The sequence below is a fragment of the Bemisia tabaci genome, chromosome 6, assembly GCF_918797505.1.
Source record: "Bemisia tabaci chromosome 6, PGI_BMITA_v3".
NCBI lineage: Eukaryota > Metazoa > Arthropoda > Insecta > Hemiptera > Aleyrodidae > Bemisia > Bemisia tabaci.
The window spans coordinates 36795359-36820617 of record NC_092798.1 but is presented as its reverse complement, the minus strand read 5'-3'; the positions used below and the strand labels follow the sequence as shown (position 1 = coordinate 36820617).

Sequence of the window (25259 nt, the reverse complement as noted above, 5' to 3'; positions counted from 1 at the left end):
CTTTCCTGCCGTTTGGCTAAATAGAGAGGCAAGCCTAAGATATCTGCTAGATTTTCTCATTTTAAAAACCGATACCTGTCCTGTGATGATCACGTTTCAAAGATGAGTGAACACAATTTATGCAGGTGGCCCAATGTTTTTCTCCTTCTTTTTTAGAAAAAAAGAGGTTGATTTTGATGACAAGTTAATCCGCCAGGAACCACATTTTGTGACTCGATGCATCAGAAAATACAATAAAATGCATGCAATGAATGATTGGAAGTCCTTTTTGCTAACCCAATTCGAACTCGAAAATCTTGCTCCCTTCGAGTGTTTTTAGAACGATAAAAGATTGTAAAAATACTGGAAACAAAATGTCCGACCGACCCGCGGATACACTGGCCTAAATTTTGTGTTCCATCTATAAGTTTAAGAAATCGGCAGCAGCACGTCCTCAACATCGTTATCCGGGAATCAAGCCTGTAAAAATCTCAGTCGTAATGACCGTGTAGTGCCGGTTGTCCGATTTCGGTGCAAGGTTTTCGTGACCGGTTGACGCTTTTATATCGTCAGTTTACAAGTCGAAGCGTGACGAGTGGATCTTTCAGTGGTTTGCGCAAGGGCAAAGGTCGTGGTCCTCCTATTTGATTGTTTTTACATTATTCTTCACTGCAAAAAAGGGCTGTTGTATCCATTGATGTTAGAGTAATAGGTGATAGTAAAAACAAGCGAAAACGTTACCATCATTCAATATTCTTCCGACGAAAGAACCTAACTCCATTCCAACGTTACCGAGACTTCACTGACAAACTGTTTTTGTATTCGGGAGCTGTTTGACTCTTTTTGCTCGAAATTTCACTGATTTTTTCTGGGATTACAATGAAAATCAGCGGACATTTTTTTCACTATTTTTGAGTGGAAGAAATTATTTTGCACATACACTTTGCAACTTTGGAATGTAGATACGTAAATTCATTCAGGCAATAAGAAGTTGTGACCGTCTTTGAAAAAGTGAGTCTGAGGACCGAAAAATTCAAAACTGAGATAATATCTCAGTTACAATAAAATGCACCATGAAAGTTCGTATGCACTTCAATTTTGGACTCAAAGTTTTTCCCTCCCGCGATTGTTTCTCTCATGCGCTACTTTTATGATTTCATATTATAGAGTAAGATTCGTCAAAAGCTTTACACCAAAATATGGAGAGAAATCAATAATACAATCAGCGGCATCAGAAAGTGTCTAAGACATGTTTGAATTGGTTTCTGCTGGACGGGCGCAAGTCCAAAAACTCATGAGTTCTAATGTCCTGCGGGATCAACGAAAACCAGGGCTCATGAGTTTTTTGACTTGCGCCCGTCCAACAGAAACCGATTCATTTAAGAGTGACATCACACGCATTATACGTTACGCCCCACTAATTGTAGACTGTACTGAAATCTACAACCACTTGCGTGAGGAGAACGAAAGGGGGGTAGGAGGGGGAGGCTGTACGGAGCCGGATCGTCCGCGGCAAGGAAGCGCTCAAGACGTGATGCGACTACCCACTTTCTAACAGTCCGAACCCTATTCCAAAACGAACTTATCACGCTCGGGAAGCGAAGCTCCACGATACCAACCAGGACAGTCTGGCAATCCTCCGGTCCAGCCGGGTCCAGCGCAGCATCCGGACTCCGGAATGCCGCCGTTGAAGGAAGTCCGGTCAAGCGTCCATCGCCGGAGCGGGAAGTCCGAGTTGGGGAGGCCACGCTCGAAACCAAAAACAACGTAACTCCTGTGTAAAGAGCACGTAAAGTGCGGTTTCTGCTCAGCGCGCCGGAACAGGTTTCCGCTGCGCGTTAGATCATCGCCTTGGCATCGTTTCGTGGGGGGGGGGGGGGGGCACTTCGTATACGGTGTACGCGCTGCGCGCCCCCCTCCGCCCCCACCAGTAGAGTGCGGGGAGGGAGAAAGTAAAAGTGGTTCCGCGGTCGATGAATGGACCGGTCAGCCGCGGGCCGCGGGCTAGCACGCTGATCGGTTTGTTTTTCGAGGGTTTTGAGGTTCGACGCTGCTCCGGGCGAAAACAGCGTATGGACCTTCTAATGTTGTCAAATCCCTATTGTAAACATTTATTTTAGGAAAGTTTCGATTTTCTTAAGATTTTCGATGTCGGGTCCAGCGAATTGGCAACATCGTGTTTTCTCCATTTAAACCTATGGAAATGTATCGATTCTTGGTGAAGCCAGGTTCTCAGACAATAATCGATTATTTGACATTATTTGTCATTCTAATGTTGTTAAATCCCCCTCGTAACCATTTATTTTAGGAAGGTTTCGATTTTCTTAAAATTTTTGATGTCGGATCCAGCGAATTGGCAACATCGTGTTCTCTCCATTTAAACCTATGGAAATGTATCGATTTTTTGTGAAACCTGGTTCTCTGACAAGAATCGATTATTTGACATAGGTTTAAACGGAACGACTCCGGTGTTGCCAAATTCCTGGACCAGCCTCTGTAATTATCAGATACTTTAAAATAAAGTGTATAAAAATATCCTGACGAACTCAAAAGAAAACCACAAGATTTTCAGGAAATTGTGTTTATTATCAAATGAAAAAATTACACTTTTTCATTTTTACATTCACCTTCATTTGACAATTTTAAAATGATCGTTAGTCGAATAAAGTTGCTGTTCAGCCGATTTTGCGACGCGGGTCTATTCGCAATCCTGTATTTCGTCACTCCTATGGCTGAAAGGCGTATCTCGATTTCTGCATGAGCCCCCAAAAGCATAACCACTAGAATACAATTATATTGTACATTGTACATGTAAAACAGGGCTCACGGGGTAATTGAGATACGCCGTTACATCAGAAGGGCGACGATTTTAGCGCCAAGTCAAAACCCTTTCCTCGGTGGGGCGTGCCATTTTCCTCGACCATAAAACGTGCAAATCTGAACGCTTTGCAAAGATAGAGACGTGAGCTCTATAGACTTGATCAAAGGTCAGTATAATAGCATTTAGCAGGAGAGTAACAAATTCAACCACCGACCTTGTCGCGCATTAGTGAGGACCCTATAAAATCCACCGAAATGACGTCAGCAAGCCGCGTGGAACACTTGCGCTTCTTCAGGGTAATTAAGCGATTAGATGAAGATGTAGTAACCGGTGCTTTGTCAATTTAATGGGCCCGAAATTCGCCCATCATTACCTAGATATACCCAAACAATGGCCGAACACGTGTAGGGTGTGGTCAGTTGTATCAGATATCAATGCATTCTCGGTGTAATTATAGCTCGCGTGATAATAGTGAAAGGCTTGTAAATTTTTCAGGAGATAGCCCTCGTAAAAATTAATTTGTGTAGTGTGCTGATCGATGATAAAGTTATGAGGTCAGTCACACGTACATTCTAATTAAATAGCAATCAAACAGCAATATTTTTGGAAATAAAATGGTTTGATAAGTGATTCCTCTCCCTTCCTTATTTTTGCGATCCTAATAGCTCCACAAAAGAAAATCTTACACCAAAAAAGGCAGTTTCAAGCTTGTTTGAACCGTGCATTCTTTGCTTTTTTTACCCTCTCCATTATGAAACAGCAATCAGCTCTTTTTTCTGTTTATAATAAAGAGAAACGTTCTAATGAAATCATATGTTCTGCATTATAGCACATAAAACAAAACACCAATCAACTTTTTATCACCCAATCTCGCTTAAAAAAGAAAGAAAAAAATCCGGCCATAATCTAGCATTAAAATTTGTTACTATCCAAATGATCTGTTTGAAAGGCTCCCACACTTTATGAATAAATATAAAAGCATCAATATTATCAACAATTTATGATAAAAAATGATAAACTTTAAGATCATATGAGGACTATATTGTAGACTTTTAACAATGTAAACACTTAATTCCCTCAAAAAAGCTTTTACACAAATCATTTGCATAGTTCGGATCCAAAAATTGGCGCATTTCATACTAGTTCTTCACATAGTCTACAAAATAGCCTCAATACAGCACACGAATCTCTCAAACTACATCGTAAGTGATTAAAAAATTCTCAAATTACATATGAAGATTGATCATTTTCATTAATGATCTATTTTTTTTATCCCCCTGGAATGTGCGCCCGATAGTGCAGCCACAATTCACAAACCAGGAACCCATTTTCATTAATGATCTATTTCTTTTATCCTCCTGGAATGTGCGCACGATAGCACGATAGTACAGTCACAATTCACAAACCAGGAACCCATGTCGAAACAGTCTTGCAAGCGGCTCTTGCCTATTACGTCTTTTTTCATCTTTTCCTCGCTCATTTCTAGAGTAACTCCATTGCGCAATAGTTTAATGACAGATGAACCTGCCAGATGCCGACTGCCAAGTTATCCGCCACTCGCAAGTTTTATATTATAATACTCATTGAATTGAGTACGAGAGCATGTGCCTTAATAACTTCTCGAAGCTCTCATACCTTGCCATAGGCTCAATAACTGACCCTGTTCACCGACTCACCGAGAAACCTGTAACAAGTTCCAATGGGTCAGTTCTATCGCGCTAAGGAAAAATTCCGTATGAGCCTTCAGAAGTTGCCAAATCTCCTTTCACGAAAACGTAATTTACTGGGTAAATTGTGAATATATTTTTCCAAAATTTTCAGACCGTTTAGCATGCAATTGAATCTAAAATATCCAAGAATTTACAGGAGAAATATGCATGAATGTTTTCAAAAACGCATGTTTTATCGAGGAAAATTTGGCAACTTTAGAATATTCATACGGCGTTCTTTCTTTGCCACGGCAGAGTTGTGCTGGACGTAATATCGTGTTCCGACGGTAGAGCCCTGCAAGTTAGCAAATAATAATAAAGAAAATAATCTTAAGTTCGTAGTCGGAAGGGGGAAAAATTGTCTTTACTAAATTATTACAGTAGTAAAATCTAAAGCTATGTACACTACCATAATGACAGTAAATAACAAGTTTAATTATTATTTTTTACAAAGGCAAAACCATAGTGACACGGATAAAACCAGTAAGGCGGAAAAATCAAAATGCAAGTTGAGGAGATGACTAAGCTCTATTTAAAACACTTTCAGGTTTAAAATCATAGCATATAACGTCCTTAAATTATGTAACGCTCTAGTTATGCCGTGATAGTGAAGTGAGCAGTAAGTGCATGCTGGGATGAACCTTAAGATCCATAAAAGTATGTGCTAACCACGGCTCATACAGAATTGCACTTACCGCTCTCTCAGCCATCATGGCAGAGTTGTGGAGGGGGATCGAAGAGAGCGTTACGCCATTTTGTTTTTACGTATTAAAAGACAGGACGTCACAAAAGCGTCTTGAAGGGGAAGAGAGGGGTCAAAAATGCCGAAAAATTACGTTACTTAATTTAGGGATGGCCATGTAGTGCATATTGGTGCTGTGAGAGTAATAGTTAACTTTTCTATCGCCGCGTTTAAGTCTCCAAAGATTATCATTGAAACCACCATCAGAAAACACTCAAAGTCAGTTCCTATTGTTTTTCCGACAAAATTGAGGTAACTTAATGGCTTAAAACTTCATCGAGGATGCATGGAAAATGTGGGAGGGGGGGGGGGGGTTGCTCCCTGGGGCTGCTACGAGGACCAACCTCACACAGACAGCAATTCCTTGCAACAATCGCCTACTTATAGCTGATGATTATTCACTTTAGAGAATGGACCATTTGAAGGTGCGATTGGAAGCATTATGACATTGATAGCTTATTCTTTTTTTTCCTCTTGGTATATGTTGTCCCATATCATATTATTCGCGGCATTTGTCAAGATATTGTTCCCCGGCGTAGACTTGTAACAAATTTGTTCTGCGACAATACTTTTCTCCGACGCAACTACGACTCTTAAAAATCGCATCTGAAAATTTGTCACAGAGGCAGACGCAGTAATTCTGTAGCGGAAAATTACATGCACAATAAGTCACTTGCACACACGCAACCGAAGATTGGTCGTCCACACAAGAGTGTCAACCGACCTAATCCAATGCATTTATAGATAATGCAGGTTATGGGTGACAAACCGGCATTGCAATTGGGGCGTTATGTAACTGATCACGACGCAAATATGAATATAAATAATCTGATTATTTCTATCGATCTTACACACGAGAAGTCTTTGAAATATCTACATATCATTGCGATCATGCAGGTTTTTCGTATATAGCATTTGTCTAGGGATACTTTTCATTGCGGGAGTTTAATTAAATTTAATGGGCTTCTGGAAATCGTTAGATATTCGCCTTTGCCTTTTCAGGCCAATTATTCACATTGGTCCAAGATGCTTGATGTTTATCTATTTTACTTTTCATTAATAATCAGAGGTTGTGTTAGTATTTCGTTAAGTCTCACATGTACCTCTTTTTATGTTATTTATCTTTCATTTTCCATCATTTTATGGGGTCCAACCCATTTAATAATATTAAAATGAACTTATTTAGGACAGTAACTGATAAATAGATGAAACGATAGATGAAACTGAACAGCTCAAAACTTTACCTATATACACACCTCAGATAATCAAGGAAATTTTTAACGGACAAATTATCATACTGAACATGTTTCAAAATCATTTGCAGATAATTTTTTCCCTATTTTAATGTTTCCAATCAATTTATATCTCAAACGAAATCTTCAAAGTTTGATACTGATTTACTAATCTCGATTGACAACGCTAAAGAGAATTAAGAAAGTAAGAAAAGTTAATACATGTTTTCCACGCTCAACATGATTCACCGATAATTTTAATCGAATTTATGTTCATGCCTCCACACACAATACGTAATTCGGTGGGGGGGGGGGGGGGAGGAGGAGGAAGGTGAAGTTTCTCAATGAAGCCGTATGGTTTTACAGTCGCGGCATCCCAATTCTCTATCTGAAGCCAAAATTATAGACCCGATGTGACAACATCGGAAATATATTAGGATCTATTACTGTGCGGCCTTGTTACGTGAGATCAAGCGGATTGAGTAAACATACGCCTATTGAACGTAGTGCTGCTTTGCTCCACGCAGGAAAATCCTGTTTTTCTTTTAAACCAACCACTGAACTTTAAGAACACGATTTTCGACCCATTTTTTTAAAGAAAAGTTGATACTTTCTGGTTCCTGGAAAATTCTATGAGGCTCGCTCAATATGAAAATTTTTAAGCACAAACGTAAGAAATATCGCGAAAAATTCTCCAGCAAGAGAGAACATTTTGAGCATATTAAACACTCAGTAGTCATCACAGCGCAAGAAGCAACGTCAGTGGGTTGTTTGAGGCACGACATTGGCGCAGGACTAGCGAAAACAAGCTATGCTGTTGCTAGATTTATACATTTTATGAAAAATAAAACAATGGGACGATTCGCTTTCAGTGGATGATTGCGAGGGAACTTTCTCTGAATCGGCTATTGTATTTGGCTTTTTGGTACCTACTGAATGTCTGAAGAATTTTTAAGGATTGAGACTTAGTATTATCCTATTATATTCTGTATACAAGCATGATCATTCTTAAGAGTTTATTCATTCTTGCTCGAAAGTCAAGTCAACGCATGGCAACCTCACGATGATTTAAGCTCGGGAAATCACTGGGCTGTAATTGAGCGAGATTTGAGGTTATGTCGTGAACGGCGACGCTGTGATTACAAGCGACCGCCATGCTGCGCCGCTGCACATGAAAGGTTGCCATTTGTTCAGAAAACCCCGAAACTCCCTCTTTAAAATTATATGAGAAGTCCGATTTGTATCTGAAAAATGGCACCAATCGATAAATCTTGAACGGGAAAAGCTCCACCGACATCAGAGAGGTGGCTTGTTACGGTGCTCCCGTGAAAGTGAGATGAGTTGTCCAAACCAAGATTACTTTCGACTTGAGAGAAAGGTTAGTTGGGTGCTGCTGGATTAAGTCGAGAGACTTTAACTCGGAGCTTCATTCTAATTTATTAAAGCGACGACTTGAGGATTTCCAACGTGGGATAAATCATTCATTTAATTATTGAGATGACAACAGTCTTATTACTTCCTGAGTTCTTGAGCATTTTGATCAAGTAGAGTTTTATTATTCTGATCACTTTTTCTCCTTATTCTCGCTGTCTGTACCTTCAAACCGTGAAATGTGATAATGAAATAGTGGCTTTGGGTACCATAAACTGACACGCGTGTCCGTGAGTAAAAATATTAATTTTAACATTTATCTGGCAGTGTAAAATCTTTATAAAGAAACAACAATGTCACACCAAAGACATAAAGACGGAGCACTAAAAGCAAAAAATGAAGCTTCTAGAGCTTCTTTTCAATCACCTCTACTATTGGCTAGAGGATTGGCGGCGAAATCGGGACAAGTTTGAATTCAAATGTAGGGCGGGAACTAATAAATAAAATTGCGGAAACAAAGTATTTTAGGTTGATTTTTGCCCAAATTCAGGTACACACTCATATTTTATTAACTTTAGGTTAGTTTCGGTCCGTCGTCGACCGACTGATTTCATTTGGGAGTAACGTAGATCTAGAACTGTAACGGCCTGTTTGAACCTGCAGAACCACCATGAGCAGAAGAAAAACTAACTTTATCTGAGATTACTGCCTGTTACCGAGCAAAAGTAGGTGTAATATATTAGGACGCAGACCGAACTTTCTTAATATAATCGTTTTAAGCATTTAAAACACGTTTCGAAGAAGAAATAAGGAAAAATCAAGAGGACAAGTTCAAATCAAATTTCCGTTTGCCGCCATGGATTCCCGCGCTCATTTACACACTCACACTAGCGCGCAGCGCCGAACCTAGCTTCACTTTTTCCCCGTGCTTTTAGATACGAGCGCTCCGTCTTTATGTCTTTGTGTCACACTGACAGCTCTCATGGTAATTGAAAGTTTTTGCATTTATCAATGTCAGGATGTAGATCAAAGGGAATTTATTTTCTGACCAAAAAATTCCCTTTAAGCTGTAAGCTCTCATAGTGCTGAAACTGCGTTGGTAGTTTAAGTTTTCGTAGTGTCGTATAAATGCCCCGGTTTCAATAACAATATTTACCCAGGAAAATCTACGTGTACTGCAAAAACAGCAACTTTTCCGTTGATACAAATAGTTGGCCATTGATACCATACGTAATGTAAGCTACTACAATTTCTGAAAAAAACGAAATAAGATAGAGATATGTATAGGTAAGTGAATTCAGTTTTTTAGGTGGGTGCGCTTAACACATTTATGCAGAGGTTAATTTAGTTACTTCGCACAAAGCAAAATATTGAATTCCCTTGTCGAGGGCTTCTAATTAATACTTTCTGCGGTCCTTGAAACTTCACTGTTGAATATGCTACAATACGGATTTCATAAATAAATAAATCAGTAAAACAAGCAGTTTAGTAATTGTTAAATCGGTACCTTGCAATTGCAGGCAATGTGAACCATTTCCATAACCGTGGAAACTCAATGCTCAGGTTCAATCCAATCTCCTGAATTATAATCCGTCGTAGAACGGTGCCCGATGTAATATTAAGTTCATGCAGGTTGCTTATTACGACATAATAATATCTATCAGCAGGTGAACTTGACACGTATGGCGCACGTAAAGATCTTACTCAAATATTCAGAACGCCCTAGTGGAACAAAGTTGCCTCGGCAATCATCTTGTTAGAGAAAAATACGGACAGAGATTGTCTTGTTTTCTGATCATTTTGCTGCAAGCGTGTAAAACACAACTGTGACAACTATTAACTCGCTGAATTCTAACCTATTTAAAACAATTCTAAATCTTCGTCGTATATTTCCCACCAACGCTGCGTATGGGTCACAGTAGATCAATGAAAAAATATAAAAATACGCAAACCGATTCCCTATGTAGTAAATACTTTACATCGTATTTGAATGAAATGAGATCAATTGGTTTCAATGCTCACAAAAACATAGTTTTCTTTCCTCTAATGCATTTTCCAGAATTTTCAAATTCTAAATGTCTTTCAAATACTCGTATGTATTTATCCCTGAATTAAGTTCTACGCTACATTTCCCATGTCTAACCGGTAAAAAGTATCCTCAACTTGGCGCGAAGTAAAAACACTTACTGTGATTCAATGGTCACTTCATTTCTTGGCAAAGCATTTCGTATTGATTGTAAGAGAGGTCGTGATGCTGGCACCACAATTCCATTTGATGCGCTATGAGGTTGGGTCACCGGAAATCGAAAGACAAACATCAGGCATCAGTGGTCACAGGGTTGTCGTATGCAGTGACATAAGATAAATATTAAACACTGGTGAAATTCTTAATTTTAAGTTTTGAGGAAAGGTTTTTTTAAATCTCATTTTCATTTTGATCCATTCTCTGATGGCACGACCTCGACTACAATCTTATACGCTTGAAAGCTTCGAAAAGCCACCACACGAAACATGTCTTGCGATGAGTTTCTGTTAAATCTCCGTCTCATAATTTTTAAAAATAGGAGAAGCTAAAAAGTCTTCTTTGTGTTTCTCTTCTTCCGTTGTTTTAAAAATCATCGGCTCCATTAAGTATAAATTTTTTGAGGCTTGATAAAAAATAGTGCACTAATGTCTTTGTATCCAGTGGGCTTCATATATTAATGCGGAATCACCACTTTAATATGAGATTGAGTTTTGAATAATCTAAAATCAAATCAACTGCCTTCGTTTTTTCATGTCCCAATTAAATACGACTTACGCAAAGTTGCCAACCTGAAAATTGAAGTGACCTAAATTTCAAGTTTCAAGATTCAGCCCCTACCCTCATCTCACCTCAATACGTCAATGAGGCTTCAGAAAAGCAACGATAATTTGTTAAAAATTATCTTCATATTAACGCTTACTTTCTCTAACTTGTCTGTCTTCCAGACTTGGAAATATCGTTACTCGGTTATGAGGCGTGAAAATTAAATTACGCAATGAACCGCACACATTTCAATTATTACGAACTTGTTTTTCAGAGGCAAGCTTCTACGACCAGTATTTACTGATAGCATTTCTCACGTTAAACGTGACCGATTTTTTCTCTTAATTCTATAAAATCAAAGCCCACCAATCGAACGGGTGATGTAAGCGAATGATTTTTTTTTTTTTTTATACAATTGTTAGTATAGGCGAGAATTTGCGAGTATTTGCACTCACTGTACGAATTAATTTTGGAGAAAAAAAAACTGTTCCGAGCTGTGTAAGTTATTTCACCGAGCAGTGCCACTTTCTTCACTCTTTGTCAAAAAGTTGAAAGAATGTCTGTCAAGTTTTGTAACTAATGGGGGAAAGCTGCTCAGTACGCAGGTACGAGAATAGGTGTCATTTCACATACCATCTCAAAGTCGCTAATATCCATCTGTTTGCTCAGGCGGCCTACTGTTAAGTCTCCTGTTTTCTAGTTTTGTCACCGCTCTTATGGCAATATCGTTGTCACAGCTCTTACCATAATTGTTTTGCTCGTGAATGCTGTCGAGTCAACATTTCTTTTTTTGAAGAAAAGAAACATGGATATAATACTTTATTTGTTGATTTTAGATACCGCGACTCTATTTTCATATATTGGCAACGCCTATGGCTCATACGGCGTTCTTCCTTAGCACGGCAGTATAGACGTTGAGAATACCCTCCTGCGGAAATAATAGGAAATATAAGGAAAAGGAAGATTCTGACAGATGAAACTATTCATCGAGTGATGCCAATGATTGTAAAACTTAGCAATGTTTAGTTAAACATTGTGTGTTTATCAATTTATTATATTTCATTTGCTTTTATTAAATCTACCAGTTTTACAACTTGTTTAAAAGCTGATTACCGAATGAGCCTTAACTGAAAATATGCTGAATCATATCAGCCTGTGAGCAGAATACAACATTCATCTTTGAGATCCTCGTATTACCGCAGAGGCGTTACATCTTACCGCAAAATCATTCATATTCAAGTTCAAATGGAAAATGAACAGTAACCTTCGCTTGCAAATACACTCTAGTTGGTTCTGGATTTTGTCAGCTCTATAGGAATTACCTCCCTTCCCTCCTAATAATTTTCCTCATACACCACTCCCATCAAGTTTAAAAACTGGTTGAGTTTGTTTACGGGTGTCAGTTCCCCCTGGATATTATTTTCCTCTCGTTGGCCTTTAGACCTCATCTACACTGGAGGAAAATTCATTATCAGGGTATTTTTTTGCTTCGTTTTTAAAACCTGTTATGGCAGTTAGTTTCGGTTGCCAAGTTTAAGTGGGATTTTGTATTGGTAGGACTGATTTTTGTATCAGCAATACACTGAATCCATTAGCCTTTGCGTCACTGACTCCCAATACCGTCCATTCACTACGGTGAAATTTATATTTATGTATGCAACACCATACATAATAAAACATATTAAAAGTTATTTCTCGGGATATCTTTTCAGGAATCTTTAACCTCAAAGGTTATTGAGAGAACGAAATTATTAACACGAAACTTGACCATAATACGGTAAAACAAGACGGTAGGAGACGTACAAAAATTTTGTTTGTGTACAAAAATTTGCAGTTGTTAATTTCTTTTCCTTGCGTATGCTTGAACTTTTTTGTCAAAATTATTCAAAAAAGAAAACTTGAAAATAACAGATGACGAAACTTTACAAAGCCTCACCATATTTAAAATTTGTTGATATGAGAAAACCAAATTAACAGTAAAGGGAAACAAGAAAAAAAATTTAAAAAAATATTTATTTCCTTTTTTCGTTTTCTTCTCAGGACTCTTTTGTTTTGTTGCGCCAATGATTCACGTACAAAAGAAGGTAAAGGAAAGATGCGGAGTATCAATGTCCGGAAGAATCGGTTGGATATAAATCAAGAAAATTTAGATGAAAAAAGCTCGCCAACAATAATCACTTTGTTTTAATGTTAATCAGTCATCAAAATGTAGAAATGGTTATAAATCCCTTGATAACCAACGTTTAAACCCATCATTTTCATTTTCATTTGCTCAAAGTGCGTCGATGATTACTGCTGGATTCCTACAATATTTTCACTGTATTTCTAAACATGGACAAAGTTTGTGAAAAAATGAGCGCCTCCATCACAATATTTACAGCTCCGTACGTGGCAACCGCGAAAACTCAGGAGCTTCCAGCGTGTTGGTTATTTGTAAAACGTGTTTTGAAGTTAAATTGGGATTCCCTGGCCACTTTTCATCCGTGGTCTCTACATCATCCGGTCGTGTATGCTGGCACGCTACCATGGTTCTCGGTTTTCAGTGGGCATGATTTGAAAATGCTTAACAAGAGAGAAAGAGAAAGAGAGGAGAAAATCCAAGAGTAAAAAAGGGGAACTAGTCGTGTTTTTTTTTCACTTTACATTCTTGTAAAGCTACAATTTGTGAGTAAAAATGTTGCACTATTGAAATGTAGTAACAACAACGTCGTAGCTATAAGGCATTTCGAGTAACAAAAACAGAGCTCAAAAAGCCCCTTCAGTTTTGCTGTATGCAACACGCACATCCACTAAGCACGAATAGTTGCGCATTCAACGATTACAATGATCGTTTTTTAATCTGCGGAAAGGAGCACAATGTACCGAATGAATGGGTGAGGCCGGTCAGGAATTTTTTTACTAAAACTGCAGATTTTGATGTTTATTTCGTCTAATTTTAAATTTTGAGGAGCGATTCTATAGAAAATTTTACGAAAAAACCAATGGGACCATTTTTAAGACCTCAAAATTTTTGTATAGACAGCTTTGAGCTTTTAAAGTTTTCAAATTTCGCCCGACCTCTCCCACTAACTCGAACCACTATTTGACGTGAGATTTTTCTTCGGATGACCAGATACTTCAAAATTACATGTCCAGCGAGCAAATAAAATCACTTTCAGAAAGATTGATTAACACTTCGCTCATCAGTCATTGTAAGACGAAAACGGCGATATTTTGCAAATAAAATCTTACGGCGCGAGGATTTAGTTATGCAGGGTCTCTGAAATATTTCGTCTGCGGACGCGCCACCAAAAATGTTCGAGTTCCACGATGCCGGGCCGGAGCCAGCTCGATTCATTTGTATTCATTCGGCGATGAAGGTTGAAGGATGATTCTTTTCAAATGAGGATGAGCCAGGCTCTTCCCAAGTGCTCGACACGTAAGAATGGTGGCATTACCGAGTTACCGCGGAGGCTAATATGCCACCTCTGGTGTTGCCAAATCGTAACAAATTAACAATACAGTATTTGCTCATTCTTCAACATGTCATGTCATACTTGGCCGCTCGCATTACATCATGGAAAAAGTATATTTTTTGCTGATTTTGGCGCATCGTGAAGTGTAGTTTCACCAGCCAGAGGTAAGGTCAAATCAGCTAAAATCTGGTTAAATCAACCATACCTTTGGTCGTTGCAACCACACGTTTGGCTTTCGTGAGGAACGGCTAGAAATGACTGGTGATTTCAAGTATGATCGTTAAAAGTGTCACTGCTGAAGTCCCTCGAAATTGAATCGGAAGGTATTCTTCCGTACAACGCAAAAACGTCATTTTACATTTTTTGGAAACAACGCATTAGCGCAGAAACACGTGTGTACCTTGGGACAATGTTTTCATCAAGAACTCAACCGGAGAATTTGAGGTGAATGGGTAAAACAGTTTTTATTTTATGAAATGTGAAGTTCTAAAACACGAGGGAGAATTTTGATTGATTTACGGCGTTCTTGCTTACGACGGCAGTATTATTCTCAGCTTCAACGCCGTGTTGATATAAAGATTTTATTATGCCTCACTTTGCAACTCCGTTCGGTTGAGCGTTGAGGCGGAAACGGAGGCTAATGATAAGTCGGAATGTGACGTCACATAGTCTGATTTCGGATCTTTTCTGTTGCAGCGAAACGTGGGAAAAGGTGAACCTGACATTTAACGAGAACGGCACGCTGACGTTCAACCAGAGAAAAATCTTCAGGTTCGACCCCGAACAATCCGTCGGCTCCGAAGATGATATGGTCGTCGTCCCCAACATTCCTATGCTCGTAAGTAGATTTTCTCCTAGCGATTGCTGGTGTTATTTTTATAAGCTGCATATAAATTTAGTACACATATTATATACCATCAAAAATATTTCCATGTAAAGGTGAACCGCCAGTTAAAAATATAAATATTTGTAGCCTAAAATAGAATGATATCATACAGGATAAATGCCAAATGGATATGGATGTACACATACATTATCTCATTCCGTCAACATTATTTCCGGGGAAAACGGGAAATTTATAGACGAAAATATTATTTTACATAATCGTTACAAATTTTTTACTTTTTTTAGTGCAATGCGGCTTAAAAATTTGAAAAATGTGTATCGATTTTTTTAAATTATTTTTTTCGCACTAATAGAGGTTATCGTCCTTCGTTGATGGTTGCTGCAGAGAGGTTTGAAGGCGTTTTCTGTGAGGATGTGGTGCACACGTCTTTATATTTTTAGCTTGGCGGGGACATCTACTGATCTCCGTGATAGGGGGTGTATGCTGTTGGAAACGTGGGGATCCAGTTTAAGCCATTCAAGGATATTATGAGAATAATTAATAGACACAGGAAGACTGCGAACTTCATTTCATATCCCTGAGGTGTTTTTCGTTAGACATAACTCATTTGAAAGCATATTTTTACGCGAAAAAAACCATAGCTCTTCATTTATCATGACACACAGTAGTACAATCGAGCACCGAATTTTTCCTTTTCATTCATTCTCAACTCACAGGAAGTTGAGGTAGGCCCAGAGTTTTGCGCTGTCAGCATGACTGCCCGTCTCTGTTTTGATTGAGTGGTGCACTTGTTGAATAAAGCACATAGTGCACGATGAATGCCGCATGCTCAGACGAGATGAGCAAACGGAAAAGAGATTTTCGTTGTGTTGAGCTCTTAGTCGTTAGTGTGTGTATATTTTAAATGATACCCCTCAGCCCGCGTTTTAAATTCAACGCGTCATATTCATAGCTGGGGATTTAGCATCCGTGTTTGATTTGAATGAGTGTTTGCTCATCTTAAGCTGGCACTTCACTCGTACAAAATCTTGCAGAAATGCAGAGAAAATCTTTGGGCGTTCATCTTTTACACTTGCTTACACATTGATTTGATAATCAGGCAACATTTTTCCTTCTTTTTATACTCTTGAAAGTCATTTTCTATTTCTATTTAAGAGAGACTGCAGACTGAATGATTTTTATTAGCATATAGGAACTATTTAAGAGCTTTGAATGGGGGCAGGCAATTATTTCTTAAAAGGAGACCGAAACATCATCATGGCTTGAGGTTTTCATAGAATATGCCTCACATAAAGAGGGGAACTCACCAAAATTTAAAAAATTGACCTTCGGTTAAAATACCTTCGGTAAATGTCCATGTAGAAAATAAAGTTCCACGGGAAGTCTGCAACGCTGCAAACCGAAATACGCATACCTGCAGTTTCACCATCGGTATATGTGTGTAGTCCCAAATTATTACTTCTAATTCTTCCTAAAACTCAAAGCGGAGGCAGACTTATCATTGTAATTGGGTCCAATTACTTTTCCATCAGGAGTGAAATTGTAATACCCTTTTGTAGTATAGTCTTCCCAAAATTGTAAAGGACGCTGTAAAAGAGATCAGCACTTGATCAGCAGTTGTAAACTAGGGTAAAGATAAGCTTTACAAACGGCGTACGAAACTGCCTTCCGATAAGAATCGATAATGGATGAGTGCAGTCAATTAATTCGCCTCTAATTTAAAAGTTCATGATACTGAAACGATAGAGGCGGGTGGGCGGAAACGGGCTGCAGAGAAAGTCTCGCTCCCAACGGCGGAAGGAATATCCAATATCGCCGCCGCGCAGCCACGGTGGGCCAAACAGCGTTGCCAAATCATTATGATAAAGTTTTGTTAGAAAAATAAGGGTAGTAAAGCATATTTTTAATTATTCTCGTAAAGCAACCATGAAACTCGAAATAGTATACGATATTAGGCGGGGAACGAAACGATCGCAACGGCGGTATACCATGCACCCGTCAAAATAGACAGCGGAAATGGGCCGGGTACAAACTTCAGGCAGAGCAGAAAGAAGAAATGTCCATAACAGAAAACGGCTCAAAATTCACAATGAGCGGATTGGAAAAGTCTGAAAAACACTCCTAACTTTACAATCTGCGTAAGAAATATGCGTTTTTTAAACCTTCTCGCTTTAAAAACGATTCTACGGCACAGGTGAACATTTTGTCAGAGGAGTTGTTCAATCCAACCCTTGCACAGTAGGATGAAACACAATATTCAAAATGGCTGACGCTTTCGCGCGCACGCAAATCGTGAGGAAGCACCATGATCTTTTCCAACGTAAGAAAAATGTGAATATAAACGCGCCGGTTGATAAAACCCCGTGTTTTTTGGCTGGTTTGCGTCGGTCATGTTGAATATTGTGTCACTTCCTAAAAGACACAAGGGTTGGATGGAACGAGTCCTCTTACGAAATGTTCACCTGTGCCATAGTATCGTTTTTGAAGAGGAAAGCTTGAGATAGCTCATATTTCTTATGCAGATTGTGAGGTTACGAGTGCATATCAGACTTCCTCAATGCGCTCATCGTGATTTGTCAGTCATTTTATAAGAAACTAGTCGTGATTAGCTCGCTTTGCGAGCTGACACGTCTAGCCGGGGAGTGCCCCTGGACCCCAGTTCTACGCTTCGCGACGAACTTGCGACTCGCTCCGCAAGCCGCCACCGCCCCGCACAGTTTTTAACATTGATGAGGAGACAACATCTATGTCTTAATCTTCTTTTTCACCAAGTTTTACAGAAATTGATGTTCTAGGAGTCCGGACCGCGTTTTCGTGCGGGGCCGCCATCTTGGATTTGGAAATTTTGAAAATCTGACCAAAAATGCGAGTTTTCCGTCGAAATACACCTCCTATTACCGAATTTCACAAAAATCGATGGATCGGAAGCCGAGATAACAATTTAGACCACGTTCGCCATTTTTGATTTTTGAAAATCGGGCCTAAAATTCTAATTTCCCGTCGAAATACACCTCCTAATACTGAATTTCACAAAAATCGATGGACTGGAAGCCAAGATAGCAATTTAGACCACGTTCGTCATCTTGGATTTTTGAATTTTGAAAATCGGACCTTACATTCTAACTTCCCGTCGAAATATACCCCCTTATACCGAATTTCACAAAAATCGATCGATATCAGGAAACGATATAGCATTTTAGGCCACGGCCGCCATCTTTTGGATTTGGAAATTTTGAAAATTTGACCAAAAATTCGAGTTTCTCGTCGAAAAATACCCTTGGATACCGAGTTTCACGAAAATCGATAGAACAGGAGCGGACTTAGCATTTTAGGCCACGGCCGCCATCTTGGATTTTGAAATTTTGAAAATCCGACCAAAAATTCGAGATCCCCCGAAAAATATACCCCCGCTTACCAATTTCCACAAACATACGTCGAAAAATACCTCCTAAAACCTTAAATTTCGTCTACAAGGCAGTGACGTCACGCAACAGGATTGAACCTGTTCGGCGCAATGCGCGTAAACAACCGCGTATCTCCAATGTAATACTATATGGAGAAATAACTTTTCGCTCTTGCAGGCATCCGAGGCAGCGGATTTGAATGGGAATAATTTTAATCAACTCCTCATTACAATAGCTAAGCGTGTACCAATTTTAAAGGAAATCGCTTCGGCCAATTTTTATCTAGGGGGGGCAGAGTGAGTGGGAACAGCAGCTTTATATAGAGTAATAAATTCTCCTCCTTGCACTGGGTAAAGTTTGCAATTGGCCCACTCTTCAGAAAAACAGGGTAGTAAAGCATATTTTTAAATTATTAATTATTCTCATAAGCACCGAGGGAACTCGTAACATTGCGTATAAGGCGGGGGTCAAAACGATCGGAAAGGCGGCATACTAACGTGTACACGCCAAAATAGACAGCGAAAACTACATTTGAGGAAAACTCATCGACTTATTACTCGTGTGACTTGATGGTCGATTAGTCGCTATTTTGAACAGTTACAAGTTATCGCTCGAGTTTCCACCAATGTGAACTGCACATTGAAAAGATGCAGTCATTAGTCTTGTTAAAATAATAGCTGAGCTAGTTAATCTCGCTCTTTGGTCCAACAATGTAAGAAGTTAATATCACCACGTGTATTCTTGACATTCCGTGATTGAACGCGTCTAGACTTTAAAATGTAAAATATTTTCCTCCTTCTTCAGTCCTTACACTTGTTTACATTTCATCCTCAAAGTAGTCCTGGAGTAATATTTCGTAATAATTGTGTCGGGCATATACGATTGAGAGCGAAATACGACCATGTTTCAATAAGGATGTGTCTTTTTATTTTGCTCTTCTACGATGTTACTTCATACAAGATTACATCCGTAGAAAATGAACAAATCATCGACACACCTAATTTGTGACATGATTTGTGTTAAAGTGATTATTGATTTTTCCCTAGAATCATTTAATATTTGCATTTTTGTGGTTTTATGTTTGTTAAGTTTTAGTGGCCTCTAACTGAAATGTTTCCTTTTCCAGAGCGCTACTTCTCAAAGTAAACATGCGGCGAGATTCTTAAGGCTGGCCATGGCCTCCATCATGGACATCCTGAAAATCAAGCCCTTCGTCGAAGTATCCGTTGGACAGCTCCTCTGGGGATACGAAGATCCGCTTCTGAAACTTGCCAAAGACGTCGTTCCGAAAGAACAAAAGCTCCCATACGATGAATTCGGTCTGCTGTACGGGGTAAGTTTTGAGTTACTTTTCCTACTCCTGCGTTTAAGTCTCCGAAAATATTCATCAATCCATCATACATGGTGCTGATGTGATACCGTTTTTCAATCTCCTCTTTGAAATCGTTATTTTTCAAAGAAAAAAGAATGTAATTCGGTTCCAAGGTTGCAAAATTGACTGAAACACTTTAACTTTTATTAAGATTACGACAGTGCAATTTACATCCAAAATTTTGCTGTTTTTTGCGTGTAGCAAATAAAGAGAACAATGAATTTTAATGTAAACATTTGAAACGGTTCCTTTGCAAAAATACGATTTGCGCTAGGAAAATTGGCGTCAGGGAAGACTAACTACGTCCTTTTGTCTGAAAAATGATGACGCAAAGGATATCTGCAAATCCATCCCTCTCACCAATGATGACAGTTATTTCATCACCCCCATACCAGATCTGCTGTGCTAGGGAAAAACGCCGTATGAACATTAGAGAGTTACTAATTTTCCTCGGATAAAAAGTTTATTTTTGAGGAAATTTATGCATAATTTTCTTTGGAATCTTTGGATATTGCAGATTAAAGTCCGCAAAAAATAAAAAAAAACAAAAAAAAAAAAAAAAAAAAAAAAAAAAAAAAACACTTGGATCTAGAGTCCAGACTCTTGAGAACATTGACAAGAAAAATACTCTTGATTCAATCGGATTTTTGCTTGAATCAAAACGAAATCCGCTTAAATTAAGAGGCTTTGTTCTTGATTTAAGCTAGATTCTGATTGAATCAAGAGTACTTTTTCTTGTCGATGTTTTTAAAAGTCTGGACTCTAGATCCAATGTGCTTTTTTTCCAGTGTTGTCTGAAAATTTTGGAAAACAATATTCACAATTTACCCATTGAATTCGGCTTCTATTGAAGAAAGTATGGCAACGTCTAAAGGCTCACACGGCGTTCTTCCTTAGCACGGCGGAGATCCAAAGGGTTTTTCGCAAATCGGCAACAATGGAATGGCGGCTCTTCTTTCTTGCCACGTCCAAGTTGAATGAAAAGCGCGCTTGGTTGGCGAAAAAATTGCATTCATTACGGCGCGGAGAGTAAGTGCCGTCAATTATGTGCTACGTGATAATGAGCCTGTAAATATTTACTCACCTTATCAGATCTTTTCATTACGTACTCGTCATTATGGTAATTGATCGAAAATACTCTCTAACCGTTGCTTCCTGTCCTTCGGAGCCGCGTTTCCCGGAATCGTAATTTGATGGCCAATCACAATCTTTCTTCGCCATCTCGTGCCTCCTGATTTTCTCGCTGTTCGTGGCGTTGTCATTGAATATGGTTATTCTTGAGGTTTTTTCATCCTCAGATGACAAGAAGATACTAATGCAAGAACCTAACTTCAAACCCTCAGGCAAAAATTTGTCTCACTTATTCTATCTTCATCATCACTTGGACGTAATTCTATCAAACGGAACTATGTGCATTATGACGTGAGCCCTGTTATGCATATATTCTTATGGGTCTCAGGGTTCATGTCTTAATGCACATAGTTCCGTTTGGTAGAAATACGTCCATTTGATCTTCAATTTGTTGGACTCTGTTGTCCTTGTCAACAATGAAACCAACACATCATTTTGACCGCGTTTAACAGAATCGCATAGCAAGTTTTATCTTAGGAAAAAACTGAGACGGAGTTGTTTTGAATTGAAGTAGGCTTAAATTTTCTTTCTTAAAAATTCAAGGCCGAGAAAATATTTTTCGAACATCAAAACAAGTGTTGAATTTTATCTTCAATAATGATTCTTACGGAAAATTAAAACTTTAAACTGTCTTTCCTTAGTTCAAGCGTGACGTGACTAGATTTGTTTCTGTTAAACTCTGTTCACCTTTGGTCAGTTGCCCAAAACCAAATAGTATTGTTTGATGGTAAAAGTTATAAAATCAAGCAATGGTAATAGCCTGCTTAAACAATAGAAAAATCGGAGAAATACGTCATTACTCTTCTTCGTGCAGACCATGCTTTTTTCCACATTCAGTGCGGTAAAAAAAGAAGATAGTAAATTAAATGTGTAGCCAAAGTCAGGTATGAATCCTAAACCTCAGAAAGTTTTAAAGTAAACTGTAATCAACCATATTAAGATTATCGCTCCAAAACTAAATACTTATCAAAACGAGACCAGTTACAAAACACTTCCAGAGTGTTTCATAAACTTGACTTAATTTATACGGTCGTCGGAATTTAGGTGAGTAGCATGAGACTCTAGAGGATTTAGTCGCGCTCTGCTACTGTTAGGGTGGATCTCGATTCCCGCATGGGCCCCTGAAAGCATGGAGTTACATATAAAACAGGGCTCACGTACAAATTGAGATACGCCCTTAAGTCAGATTTAAGAATCCCGAGAAGCCAGTGACGGCACTTAAATTCCTTAGCTTCCCAAAAGCGTTCGGACATTGTGAACTTTCACGGTTGCCTAGTAGCTTGCTGATGAGTTTTTTCATATGAGCGTGTCAACGATTAACGTTGAGATGTGGATAGATCTTGAAATGTTGAAATAATGTAACCTGGTTGGATATAAATAGTAAAATCTAAACCAATGCGGCTGTAATTGCTCTAGATTTTATTAGACCTCCAAGACGTTCCATGTATATTTTATACGTGGCTGGTGGCTTAGATTGAAATTTATTGGCTTAGATATGGACGTATTCATTCTAAAAGGAACTATGTGCATAGGGTTTTGGAGCAATTTAGTTGCTTCAAGCATAAATTCGTCCACTTAACTTAGGAGAGATGGTCACTTTCATCTTTGTTGCTCTTGTTTGTTAGATACTCAAAACAATTTCAAGAGAGTAAATTATTGACAAAATAAAACTAGTTGTGTTGGTGTTCATATCACATCATTAAACAGATAGAAAGATGCTGATAACATGCATTTTCTATAATGAGAGACAATGCACATGACGGTTGACTCTTTGGTCGGAAGAACTAGCTTTTACAGTCAGTTTCAAGTTTTTAGATTTCATCAAAAATAATTTTTCTTAGGGTAGGATGTAAACTTTGCTTGGTATACGCAGCATAATGTGCCACTGTTAATTCAAAATTTATCACTACCTGTTTCCTCTTCTTTGTTGAATTTTATTATTGTCTTGAAATTTTGGCAGCGCCTTGTAAAAATCCTCTTCGGAAAAAGGTGCATGGGCAAATTTGGAATAAAAATTAGAATTTAAAAGTCACGATTAAAGCGATTATTCGGACAAAATCTTGTACGGAGCACTGATATTGGTCCATACTCAGTATGGAACTTGAAGCAGACTGTTCCAATGGGTTATTAAATGTTATCAATGGGCCATTAAATTTATCGGAGATACTAAGCGTGCAGTCGTTAAATACGCGCTGACACACACATCAAGCCGTTTAATTATTAGCATCTGTCAACGCACAGGATGCACATTGACTGTCTCGACATACAGGATGTAATGACAAGTTCGAAAAAGTCAGTTATATAATCTCAGAATTTCATACCTCTTCCAGTCCTTGTACATTTATTTGGTCCCGTCTGCGGAAAAACTAAAAAAATGTAAAGTGAAATAAATATTAATGAGGGCGCTTTTTCATAAAATTGAGTCGATATTTTGAATTTTAAAAATAAAGCCACTCTCTAGACTCCTAAAAATTTAGGAACAGGTGGATTAGAGTGTGTGAGGTCAGGTGATATATCGATTATTGTGGACCTTAAACATTGAAAATTATTTCGTTACATATTTTCTCAAAACTGCGTTTACTTAAGCTGTAAACTGCATTTAAAGTGACAAAATTTTGCTTTGGTCATTTTTTATTACCTTGTATTGCTTGAGCCTGAATGTCTGTTAAAAGTTATTTGATGCATATATGCTTTTTCTTATGATATCAATACCTTCAAAATATTTTTTGGCTCAAAAAGCTACCTTTTAGAGGACGCAGTTACTCTTTACTCTGTGTTTATCGGTACGTAACAAACGGTACGGTATCGGTACGTATCTCGCTTTCAAGATTGTCTGAAAACAGCACATCTAACTACTTTTATAATTTTTTTTTTAAACCTCCGACTGTACCTCTTATTAAGAAGCTTGCAGTCATCCATCTCAATCAAGTGACGATCGTATGAGGTGGCGCACTCTTGCGGCCGTTGCCGCGAGGATTGTGCGTGCAGGATAACCGGTCAATTTATACTTATAATTGAAATCTGAAGTTCCGCTGATTACTGCCTCATTACCCCGCGCTCTTATCCAATGCAATCAGGCTTAGATGTCACTCTGTCGAGCTGTAAAACTGCGAGGTAACGCCGAGGTAACGCTCTGGTGTAACCTGCAAACTGTTACGCGCGTTACGTTCTTGAAGAATTAAAACGCCTACCCTGAACATTCAACTTAGCACTTCGTAGACGCTGAATCTTATGCAAGCTACGTAAGATCAAATCGAGGACTTTAAAATGGATACTCTCGTATAATTTCAGTCACTCATTGACCAGTAGTGCGTTATCCAGTTATTCATTATGAAGAGTTAAGACGTTAATATGGTAAAAAGGAACCACATGTGCAATGGAGTTCTTACAACATAGATCCTTTTAGCTTAAAGACGTCAAAATCCGAAAGTGAATGGTGAAGTATTTCACTTCGGTGCATATATTACTCCCAAAATTCCAAGAGGGGTATGAATCAGGAGTAAATTGACCGCGTTCAGCAGAAAGGAACCAAGCCAGATCAGCAATCTCCTGCCAAATTTAACGGAGAAATTTACTTTTTTACAAGGGAACGTTTGTGTGGATAGCTTTAAAGATTTTAATGAATCCGCTACGTACTATTTCAGCAAATTCGCCGAAATTTACACGAAAGTCCGCTCAACCATTTTCATGTAAACATTAAATTGCCCAGTTAAATTTGGCAATACCTGATGTGACTTGGTTCTTTTCTGCTTAAAGTGGTCTATAAATAATATAATTTCACTCGGTAAAAAAATTAGGTTGCGCTCTACCCTAATGTCACTCCGAGTTTTTGGGAACGAGATTGCCTCCGCAGTGAAATTGATATCACTCCGAACTTTTTCCCAGTGAGACGGCTTTGCTCATTATCTATCATAAAATCAGAGGTAACACACCCCAAAGACCATGGTCTAGAAATATGAAACAACCGCGATAAGTGTGTGCAACCAATTGTGAAGGCTATCGTGTGGTTAATTTTGTGAACTTTTATGTTTGCAGAAAAACGGTACTGGAAAAGACAACATGACCGTCTTCACTGGAGCAGATGACATCACGAGGTTCGGGCTGGTTGACAAATTCAACGGCAAAAGCAACTTGGGGCACTGGAAGACAGACAAATGTAACAGGATCGACGGAAGTGATGGCTCCATCTTCCCGCCACACATGACTCAAAACACAACCATTTACGTTTTCGACAAGGACATCTGCAGACTTCTACCCCTTGTGTAAGTACATAACACTCCTGGGCGAGACTTTGCTTTGCCGTGTATTATCTAAGAAAAACGTCGGATGAACTTTCAATTTTTGCAGAATTCCATCTTTTAGAGTCTGCACTCTGGGGAGCATCCGCGAATATTTGTTTTAAAAAATC

At 38.6% G+C, this 25259-nt stretch overlaps 1 protein-coding gene across 2 annotated transcripts in view; it reads left to right on the top strand.

Moving 5' to 3' along the window:
- Positions 1–25259, top strand: part of emp (epithelial membrane protein) — a 165729-nt gene that overhangs the window by 128037 nt on the left and 12433 nt on the right. For both annotated transcript variants that reach the window (XM_019051398.2, XM_019051399.2), the window contains 3 exons: positions 14794–14935; positions 19475–19681; positions 24887–25113. In XM_019051398.2, the coding sequence (XP_018906943.2) occupies positions 14794–14935; positions 19475–19681; positions 24887–25113 (576 nt within the window). The remainder of the gene's footprint in view (positions 1–14793; positions 14936–19474; positions 19682–24886; positions 25114–25259) is intronic.